The sequence below is a fragment of the Phalaenopsis equestris genome, unplaced genomic scaffold, assembly GCF_001263595.1.
Source record: "Phalaenopsis equestris unplaced genomic scaffold, ASM126359v1 Scaffold000204, whole genome shotgun sequence".
NCBI lineage: Eukaryota > Viridiplantae > Streptophyta > Magnoliopsida > Asparagales > Orchidaceae > Phalaenopsis > Phalaenopsis equestris.
Window position 1 is genome coordinate 75178 of NW_018164646.1, and position 11358 is coordinate 86535.

General features: G+C 33.8%; 1 protein-coding gene across 1 annotated transcript in view; it reads right to left on the minus strand.

The window, feature by feature from the left end:
- The window catches only part of LOC110023020 (probable serine/threonine-protein kinase At1g54610), a 9284-nt gene extending 1001 nt beyond the window's left edge, over positions 1-8283 (minus strand). Inside the window, exons 1-7 of the mRNA XM_020722226.1 lie at positions 7796-8283; positions 6437-6721; positions 5762-6079; positions 2765-2992; positions 2564-2661; positions 1268-1388; positions 43-570 (exon numbers count right to left, since the gene is read on the minus strand). Coding sequence (XP_020577885.1) covers positions 43-570; positions 1268-1388; positions 2564-2661; positions 2765-2992; positions 5762-6079; positions 6437-6721; positions 7796-8119 — 1902 coding nt within the window. The 5' untranslated portion in view covers positions 8120-8283. The remainder of the gene's footprint in view (positions 1-42; positions 571-1267; positions 1389-2563; positions 2662-2764; positions 2993-5761; positions 6080-6436; positions 6722-7795) is intronic.
- Positions 8284-11358: the final 3075 nt, after the last annotated feature.

An 11358-nucleotide genomic window follows, 5' to 3' on the forward strand; every position in this document is an offset into this window, starting at 1 on the left:
GGTTTGAAAATTGTATATATATATATATTGCTTTCCACATACCAAAATACTGTTTTTTGATTGAACATCATCCCCTTTCAGGAAATCCTGGGAATGGAATGCAGAAGAGGAATCAAATGAGTCTGGATGTTGCAGTTGAGCCCAACTTCTCAGCATCGCTTTCTTCACCATCTTGTAATGCTCGCTGCGCTTGAGACGATCAACTTCCTCTTCTGCAATTCTTCCATTCTCTAAATCAGAAGAAGCTCGAGCTCTAACAGCAGAAAATAAAGGCTCCTCCACACCAAAAAGATTGCTTTTTGAGCTCGATTTACAGCGCGATTTATCATATGGACTATCTTCCTGCTGCTTCTTTGCCCATGCGAATCCCGTAGAAGGATTAACATCCATGGGAACTGAGAAAGGAATGTCCTTTTGAGAAATATGAGTTGAATTTGGATCTTGATCAGGGTGCTTAAGTGCTGGAATTAGCTGAAGATCGACGAGAAGTCTGTCGTCGCCTTTAACGATGGGAAAAACTATATTTTCGCCACTCCTATCAGTTCCGTGATTTGTCATTTGAGGCACCGCCTGCCAATTGACATCATTTTGGTTTATTCAGCACGTATGATTTTATTTGTGAACGATTAGTGTTTCAACAAGTAGAATTTAGCATTAGCATCGAAAATATAAGCAAGCATATTCTTAAACCCTGAACGCTAAACATCATTAAACTAAGGGGGCATTTACATACATTCCATTTTTTTTTTTACATTTATACCGCCCAAATCTTTCACATCACATAAAAAATACCATCATTTTAACTTTTAAAATGGGTAATACATCTTTTCACGCATAGGTAAAGTGGCATGTATATAAAATAAAAGCTTAGATGTTAGATATGAAAATACTTAGGAATTGGCTGGTATGCATGTAAATCTTCCTAGGCTAAGTTTAGAATGCAGTTTTGATATCCTTCATACAATTGTGCAAACATTCTATGTTTCAAAGAATAGAATTTACTAAAAGGCCCCATAAGATAAGTAGAAATTCCCCAAAACCCCAAGCCCGAATCCTTAAACATCATTAAAGTGTGTTCAACATGCAGTTTTGATAATATTCATTTGATATGCAAACATTTCATGTTTTTAACGTGTAGAACTTATTGACTGAACCCACAAGAATTGTTATTATTGTGCAATTTTGATATTGTCTGTATGCTTCAATGCATGAATATTCAATGTTTCGAGTAGCATTTACTCGTAGCACCAGTTAGAAGTAAGCATACCTCATGATGGTTTGCAAATGTATTCAAGCCACTTGATTGTTCTCTTTCATGGTGCACCCTTAAACGTCTCCTTCTCACATCTGGCGCGCGTGCTTTGCCGTCGACTTTTAGAATATTTCTCCTAAAAAAGGCAACATAAATGGTTTAATTGGTACATATTTAAAAATTAACAAGGAAATGATAGTAAATATCTGATTCAAGTTAGAAGTTCTAAAATGCATGCTTTAAATTACTATTTAGAGACACTTAATAATCTAAAAGTTAATTCATATCGGAATCAGAATACTTTATTTATTAAAGTTTCACATTCTTAGAATGCTTTAAATATAAATTATAAAATAAATTTATGAAAAATCATGTGCTTCACTTGAAATTGAGTACAATATAACATACTGAAAAATAGTAACGCCAAACAAAGCATTAAAAAAAACGGTATTAAAAAAATGATATTTTTTTAACATGATCATTTAGTGCTATTGGGTTTCAAGCCTATAATAACTCTACAGAAAATTATTAATCATAAATATTGACATAACGTTGAATGATTAAGTTGGGATTAGGGGATCAGTCTATCCTGAAGGGATAAATCTAATCTCAGAACATATAGAGTTTATGCTCCTTGAAGATGGAGGAAAAATTAGCATTAAGGTAGATTAAATGGTGTCTTCATAGGATTAATCGTTGAATTAATGGTTAATTATAAGCTAATCTCAAACTAAACATTATAAAATATAACTTTAGTCTTAGGGATTGTGATGGCTACTATGTACAATTTTGAGGAAAAGTTGAGGGCCAAAAAAAAAAACCAAGTGTCAAAATAGTTCCATGATTATTTATATGGGGTCATTTTAGTCTCAGAGTTTATAAACATGCAAAATAAGTCATCATAATCTTTTAATATGGGTTAAAATAGTCCTCAGAAAGATCTACTTTAACCTCATTAAAGCAATATAGGCACAAAATTAGCACATTTACGAACTATGGGACTAAAATGACTCTCCGCATTGAGTCAGAGGGCCATTTTGACACTTCTCAAAACAAATTTGATGTAAACGAATCCAATCTAAGGATCTTGAAAGCAACCTTTAAAATCTTTATAAACTCAGCTTTGACACTTCTCAAAACAAATTTGATGTAAACGAATCCAATCTAAGGATCTTGAAAAGCAACCTTTAAAATCTTTATAAACTCAGCTAGCTAGCACCCATATGCTTACTTTCTATGATATTAGTTGAAAATAAATTGATTGAAAAGGTAAGAAAAGTCATTCTTGTGAGGCAAACAGTTGATCCTAACCTGCGTGCACCCTCACGAATTTTTGCATCAATCTCTTTAGTAGGAGGGCATTTTGGCAAACTTGAAGGTTCACATGCCACAGGCTTTGTTCTGAAGTACTTCACAGGAGTAAAGAAAAACATCAATTTGTAAAATTATGGTATATTTGTATAAGGATAAAATCGAACAGGTAGAATCGCAAAAAATGTAAAATAATTTTACCTCAGATGCTAGAGCTGATGCCGCAGTTCCCCGCTTTTGAGGTTCAACAGATAGAAATACTTCTAACAAATTGTAGGCACATTGTGGCAAGATTTTAAAAGTCTCTTGAAGGTGACTCTCATAAGGATGATGAGGTTTGAAAATTGTTGAGTGCGGCAATTTGGATTTATTCCAATATTCATCAGATGGGGAACCACATAGCTTAAATATTTTATGCAGTTGTTCAACCTAAAATCAAAGCCGTAGAGATAAAAGTTAAACAATGATTTTTAACTCAAGTTAAGGAAAATGTTTGAAACGGTTAGAATTAGAAAAATTCAACCAAACAACAAAATCAGACTTTGCATGATACAAATTATTCATGGTTCAGTTAACTTTTCAAAGATTGTCTTTGACAACATCTATCATTTGCTCATGGAAAATTCTATCTATAAAAATGTTCCAGTGAATATTTATTTGAGTTCAACCTTTAGGAAGCGCCAGGATATAATGCTTTTCTTTTTATTAGAGGAATGGAAGCAAAAAAGACGTCGGTGGCTGCTTTGGAATCGAGACACTGACTCACAGAGCAGATCTTCTTAGAACTCCTTTCTTCTTTCTAAGGAAAATATTGTTACTGATCGCAATTTAGAAAAGGATGACCGAGATATAGAGATAAAAACTGCACACTAAAGTAAAGAAGAGAGTCATGAAAGAGAAAGAAGGGAGGTAGACCTGAAATTAGACGGAATACAATTTTTTTCTAACGAAAACCGCTTCATTCCAGAGCAGTCGAAGTAGTTTCTTCAAGTAGAGACGAGATGTAGCCTAGATGCTCATGAATAGATTTACGATGAGATGTAATGAGGGGGAGAATACCTATAAATTGGTGCCCCGATTCAAAGGACCCAATAAGAATTAGGCATCTTTTATCTAAGGTATATAAGATACCTTTCAGGTTCATGTATGTTATTTAGGATTTAGGCACTTATAGGGCTCATTATAAAGTGAATTCAATCGACATCAATTCAGCCAGAGGAAGGTTGATTACACTTTACACTACGCCAATCAATGGGATGAGATGAGAATCATATTCAGGATAGATGATCGGATTTGAGTAAAGAGCAGATGAAGAAAGCTAGAGCGCTATTAAAAAATATCTTATTCCATTGTCAATATTTCTGTGGTCATTTTTCAATATTAAGAAGATAATTTGAATAAAATAAATAAATGTGTGAGTACACCTTTCTATTTTTGGTCAATCATATACTTATACATTGGTACAATTATGTATGAGGGGGAGAATACCTAAAAATTGGTGCCCCGATTCAAAGGACCCAGTAAGAATTAGGCATCTTTTATCTAAGGTATATAAGATTCCTTTCAAGTTCAGGTATGTTATTTAGGATTTAGGCACTTATAGGGCTTATTATAAAGAGAGTTCAATCTACATCAATTCAGCCGGAGGAAGGTTGATTACACTTCACACTACGCCAATCAATGGGATGAGATCAAAATAATATTCAAGATAGATGATTGGATTTGAGTAAAGAGCAGATGAAGAAAGCCAGAGCGCTATTAAAAAATATCTTATTCCATTGTCAATATTTTTGTGGTCATTTTTCAATATTAAGAAGATAATTTGAATAAAATAAATAAATGTGTGAGTACACCTTTCTATTTCTGGTCAATCATGTATTTATACATTGGTACAATTATGTCTGAGTAGATGATTAGAAAACTTTATATTTCTCTCCACATCAAATTTTCTTCTTTGTATATTGAATCAGAACCATAATGCTCCCCTTTAACCTTACTATTCTCTCCTCCAACCACCGACCAACTACTCTAGTTCATGGTTGAATACTCTTCCACCTCCTTTAACTCGAAAATTCATATCATCATCAATACATTAGATGAAATCCTCACTTTTGATCTATTGTCATACTTATGTCTAATAATATACATTATTTAAACAATGCAAAGTACACATAAAAATTGATACACTAACATGGAATATGCCATCATTAAATGAGCAATTTATCAAATTTTTTGCAAGCCGCTTAAATAATAAATGAGCATATTTAAGAATATAAAATAAACAAGTAGGTCAACATCAGATTTTACTTATTTATATGACGAGCTTTCAAAATGTTGTTCTAGCTTGTTCAACTATGTAAATAAATAGATATTAATGAACTTTATATGAGCAAGTATCAAATTATTCATTAAATAAATTAACTCGCTTTCCAAAGAGGGGCACTATAGTGAAGTATCACTAGCAAGCTCCCTACTTTTTAAAACATAATGTATAATTTCAAACAACAAACCCTAAGTAGGTATGGTCAACAATGCTTTTCAAGGACCTAATTGCAGTTCTTTCTCACAAGTATCAAATTATTCATTAAATAAACTAACTCGCTTTCCAAAAAGGGGCACTATAGTGAAGTATCACTAGCAAGCTCACTACTTTTTAAAACATATTTTCTAACTTCAAACAACAAACCCTATGTAGGTATGGTCAACAAAGCTTTTCAAGGACCTAATTGCAGTTCTTTTTCACAAGTCATGTCTCATAACATCTATTTCCCTTCCATTGCCTAAGGTTGCTGCACATACTCTTATACCAAGAAAAAAGGTAAAAAGGGACATTTATATATATACCACACAATTCTTATGTATTTATATATCTAACACCCAAAATTTGATATTTACATTTATAAGACATCGATGTCATAAACTTATGAATGAAAAGGAGTGTTTTGCTTTTAAAAATATAGTAATGGTGATATTTTTTATGTGATTTTAAATATTTTTGACATGCGTGTAAATATGAATGTTTAGGTGTTACATATGTAATATATAAGAATTGTATGGTATGTATGTAAATGCCCCAAAAAACAATGATAAGGTAGTGAAGAAGTAATGATATATAAGAATTGTGTGGTTTGTATGTAAATGCCCCAAAAAACAATGATAATATAGTAAAGAAATAAGATAGAAAAGAGAGATAATTACCTCGGTCCTTCCTTGCAGTATGGCCTTCTTGAGAAACAATTCTGCAAATACGCAACCAACACTCCATAAGTCTACGGATACTCCATAATCATAAGAGCCTAAGAGAAGCTCGGGCGGACGGTACCACAATGTAACCACACGGCTTGTTAGTGGCTGCTTATTTTCAGGTTGAAGGAAGTTTGCCAGACCAAAATCAGCAATTTTTAACACCCCTTCATCATTAAGTAGAAGATTGGCGCCCTTAATATCACGATGAATGATTCCTCGTGAATGACAATGTTCAAGACCAGATAACAATTGCTCCATTAAACACTTCACCTGAATAATACAATACAATTTTACATTGGGAAAATTATATAAGTTGCACACAATTCTTATGTATCCTATCTCACACTTAAACTTCCATTTTTACATACATAGCATTTTTTTGCTTTAAATCTATGCATGAAAAGGAGCATTTAACTTTTAAAAAGGTGGTAACAATGCTATTTTTGATGTGATATTAAAGAATTGAGTCTTATGTGTGTAAATACATAAGAATTGTGTGATATGTATGTACATGTCCCTTTTACAGTTGCCATAGAAAAATAATGTAAGTTCTCATATTATTCTGCCCAAAAGTGAAATATGAACAAATGCGGGAAAAGAATTCAATTTATCTAGAGAAATATTAACCTGTGCTTCAGTGAATTTTATGTCGGGTGATGATGAAAGTCCAGCAAGATCATGTTCCATGTATCCAAAGACTAAATATATGCTACATGATATCCGAGAAGTAACCAACCCCTCCAACTTCATAACATTTGGATGGTCAAGTCGACGAAGTATTTGTATTTCTCGTGCCATAAATCTAACACTCTCAGGCTCAAAATTGTCAAACCGCACCTTCTTTAGGGCAACAATTTTTCCTGTTTCGAGATCCCGTGCTCTGAATACAGTGCTATAGGTGCCTTGCCCTATCTTCAAATGCAAGGGGAAATAAAATCTTGTCAGAAGAAAGCAAAGTAAGGAAAAAAACAATAAAAAAAAAACATTAGAAAAGGATGCAAAAGCAAAACAAAAGTTGTACAGTGGCAAACAAATGGCCTAATTTTATTCAACATTATAAGGTAGTCACAAGTTCATTTGCATATATTAAATCTATATTGAATCAGAAGAAATTCATAATGGTTGTGTAAGTTGGAATTGATACGTAATATCTCTAGATTAAAAACTAGGGGCATTCACATGCATACCACACATTCCCATGTACGTACACATCTAACACCTAAATTTTGTTTCCAACATTTATATCACCCCAATTTTTCATATCATATCAAAAGTACCACTATTTTAACTTCTAAAAAGTTAAAAACATCCTTTCATGCATAGTTAAAGCGACATATATGTAAAAATTGACGTGTAGGTGTTGAATAGGTACATACATAAGAATTGAGCAGTATGTATGTAAATCTACCTAAAAACTAAGAAGCATACCGCTTGCCTCAATGCCCTTTGATTAATCCAAGTATATGATGCATTTGTTTTGTTACCATTCTAGTATTTCCTTTACAATCATTAGTTCATTATCGCTTATACCAAAGTCTTATAATATGTAAGTCAGCCTATGATTTTAATCCTTTATAAAGTTAAAGGCTTAAGGTTTCTAGATGCTCCTAAATTAAGTAGATGAATGCGTGCGGTATGGCCTATTGATATTTAAGTATGTCCATCATCAATGTATATCCAAACAAATTGGTCTGTTCAACCAAAATCAGCAATAGCCAAAACAAAATGCAGTAAGTTGCAGCTAAAGATGCAGCAAAACTCTCTGAGAGAGAGCAACCCTAAAGCATCAGCCAACAACAGAAAAATGACTAGCATCTCTGTCATCCAATTCACCAAACAAATCTAAATAAATGAGGAAGTTTCAAATTTTAATTGAGAGCAAAAGAGAAAGTCGCTCCTAAAAAAAAAAACTGAGCAAAAAGGAATGACAAAGCACATAATTTATAATGAATTCTTCATTCTTCTCCCTACTTTCTCCATGATTACCTTATCCAATTTCTCAAAGTTGTCAGCTTTGAGAGGAACCCATCCACTAATCGCTTCGCCGGCCACGGCCGTGAGCCACGCCGGCCATCCCGCGGCCACTAACTCCCCTTCAATGTACTTGTGAAGATTACCCAATCGAAGACTCACAGAGCCGATGCGCTTCAAACTCGCCTTCTCTGATTCCGAAGGCTCCTCAACCTTCCTTTCTTCCTGCCGCAAAGAGTTCTCCAACACCACAACAGATCCTCGTTGAACCCTAAGAATGCCAGATGAATCCAGCGCCGGCGTTACCGACACCGCTTTCTTCGACGAGGCGCAGCCCATCGCCGGCGCCGGAGGAATTACTGGGGATTAAGATGGTGGAAAGGGGAGAAGTAGGGAAAAGAAGACGCGGAGAAACAAGGGGGGCCTACCCCAGAGAAAAAATAAATGCGAAGAAAGGCGAGACTTTTATACTAAAAAAACTTGGATTTTTATGAGATTACGCCACACTGTTTGGATATGATCTCTGCGAGATTAACGGGCGATGGGGAAGAAGAACTTTTAAAGAAGTGGAAAACCCTTCTGGGTTCTCATTCACGTTAGCTGTCTGCAAAAGGAGAAGAAAAGCTTCAGAAAAAATATAGCCGTTGGGTTCTAGCAAATTAGCAAGAATGATTGGGAAGTATTGACAGATATTTCTCAGTGTGTGCACAGGATATCCGAAGACTATAACACATTAAGGGAAAACTCCTCCCGAAAACCAAACAAAAATATTCCATCAGCTAATTATCACCGTTGGTTGGCTGTTCGGACATAATTTTTCACTGAAAGGAGGAAATTAATCCGAATAAAACTCTTCTAGACCATGGAGTGTGATTTAGTTTGAGTTTGATCAACCACACCATTGTGGATTGTTTGATGGTCTATCGATCTGGAACGTCATCCGAACGTACAATCTTCAAATGTAATAATGTTGTGATGTAGCGGAATGGGTTGATAGTCACTTGTCACTGAAGTTCAAGGAATTCTTCTGTTGGGGATCATGACAATATGGGGCTACATGAATTTAGGGCTGTGTAAACACTCGATTTTATCAGGTTGTTCGAAATTTATCAAATTAGTTAAAACAAGTCAAATGAGAGATAGAACGAATTGAATCAAATCAAATTGAAATATAATTCAATTTATTTGATTCAGTATGTATTTAGCCAAATTTTAAAATGCTTATGAAGATATGTGCATTGGGTATATTTAGGTTGATTTGCCGATGAATTTGTTAAATTAATTGGTCGATGGATTATTTTACTTGTAATATAATTTAATTTTTTTATTTAATTGATATTTTTAACTAATAACCAAAATTTAAATAACCTTTAAATTGAAACTTGAAATTGAGTCATAATTTCATCAACCAAAACAAATCAACTAAACAAATGTGCTTGGATCTTTTCAATTTTTCTATTTAAACCGATCAATGTGCAAGCTTATCTATGTATGATAATGTTAACAAATTTATTAAATTCTATTGTTGAATTTGAGATTGTCCGTAAATCACACCCAAAGAATAGAACGTAAATAAAGAGAGAGATGAGCAGTAATGAATATTGTTCAATAGTGTCTGATCTTCTGGCTCGACTGAGTAACAAGGTCAGCTCAGTCAACTGAACTTGATCAGTATGGCTCGATCGGCTGACACATCCTAGTTGTCTATCTTCATCTCTAGTGAGGAGTCTTTAGGATCTCTGCAGGATGGTATGAGATATTTTGTGGAACTGGATCTTCCTTTGGTTCAGCTCTACTAAGGGATAGACTATTGCATCTAGGGGTGTAAACGAGCCGAACACGAGCAAAGCCTGCGTGTTCGGCTCATTTATATTTTGAGCTCAAAAAGTGTGTTCGTGTTCGGTTCGTTTGTTTAGCAAGCCAAACAAGCCGAACACGAGCCGTTCACGAACAAAAAGTCATTTTGACAACCCTAAATACGTAGTCATAAGATATTAAGAATTGGGGCAAGATTTAAAAAATCATTTGAATCTAATTTAATAATTTTTATTATATTTTCTTCATTAATACTTTTAATTGATTATAAATCTTTATAGTCTTGTAGTCAATTAAATTTTTAAAAAATACTACTCATCAAAGATATATACATAATTGATTAGTGGTATTTCGAGCCAAAACGAGCTGAACACGAACGAACAAATATTTGTTTGTGTTGTTCGTGTTCGGCTCGTTAACTTAGAGAATGAGCCGAACACGAGTTGTTCGCGAACAACGAGCCGTTTTGACAGCCCTAATTGCATCAAGCCAGTTTTCTTGCAGTGGATGACTCAGAAGCTCTATTGTCTTGTTTCCGGTCGGTGGCTTGTGCTTGGATCATCTTGTCGTATTCTTGTTCATCTCGTGACTCGAGCGGTTTTGGCCTAACTGACTGGGCTCGCATGGCTTTATTTGTTCGGTCATGTGGCCTCATGATCTCCTTATACCAAAATTTTGATTTTTACATCTATACCACCAAAATCATTCATAAATCACCATTTTAACTTTTTAAAACTGAAAATAAAAAATTAATTTTAGGTATTAGATGTGTAAATACAAAAGGCTTGAGTGGTATGTATGTAAATCTTCCATAACTTCAATACATAGCAACTAGATTTTGTCCCATTGATAGGATAGTAGTTGGGGAATGAGACGTTCACACCTCCCAAAAAGGTTGTGGGAAAGAACAAAAAAGAACATTTAACCTATATACCACTCAATTCATATGTATTTACATATTCAACACCTAAAATTCAATTTTTATATATATGTTGCGTTACATATACATGAGAAGGTATATTTCATTATTAAACAAGTTAACATAATGATATTTTTTATGTGATATGAAAGATTTGGATAATATAAACGTAAAAAGATAAAGTTTAAATGCTAGATATGTAAATACATAAGAATTGAGTGGTAAGTACGTAAATTCCCTCAATTCATACACCTAAAATTCAATTTTGACATATATGCCGCATTACTTATGTATGAGAAGGTGTATTTCACTATTAAAAAGTAAATATAATAATCTTTTTGATTTGATATGAAAGATTTAGATGATATAAATGTAAAAAAATAAGGTTTAAGTGCTAGATATGTGAATACATAAGAATTGGGTGGTATGTAAGTAAATTTTAAGTGATAGATATGTGAATACATAAGAATTAGGTGGTATGTATGTAAATGCCCCCGAAAAAATAATGAGTTGCAAACATATTCTCAATTAATCATTAGCATGGGACCCGCTAGAACTTAAATTTCAACATGTGGCCCACAAAAGTGGGCAACTAAATTTGTGCAAGTAGTGGGTTGGTTAAATACTCAACCCACGAGTCAACTAACTCGACAAATGGTCTCTTGGAAAATCACTAACTATGGTCAAGCCTACAGTTGGGAAGCTTTAGCTAATTCACTGTGACTCAAATTTGAGATATTGATGGTGAGTGAATATTAGGGAGCATTTACATTCATACCAACCAAAATCTTACGTATTTACCAAACACCTGAATTTTACTATTTTTTACATTTATATCATCAAA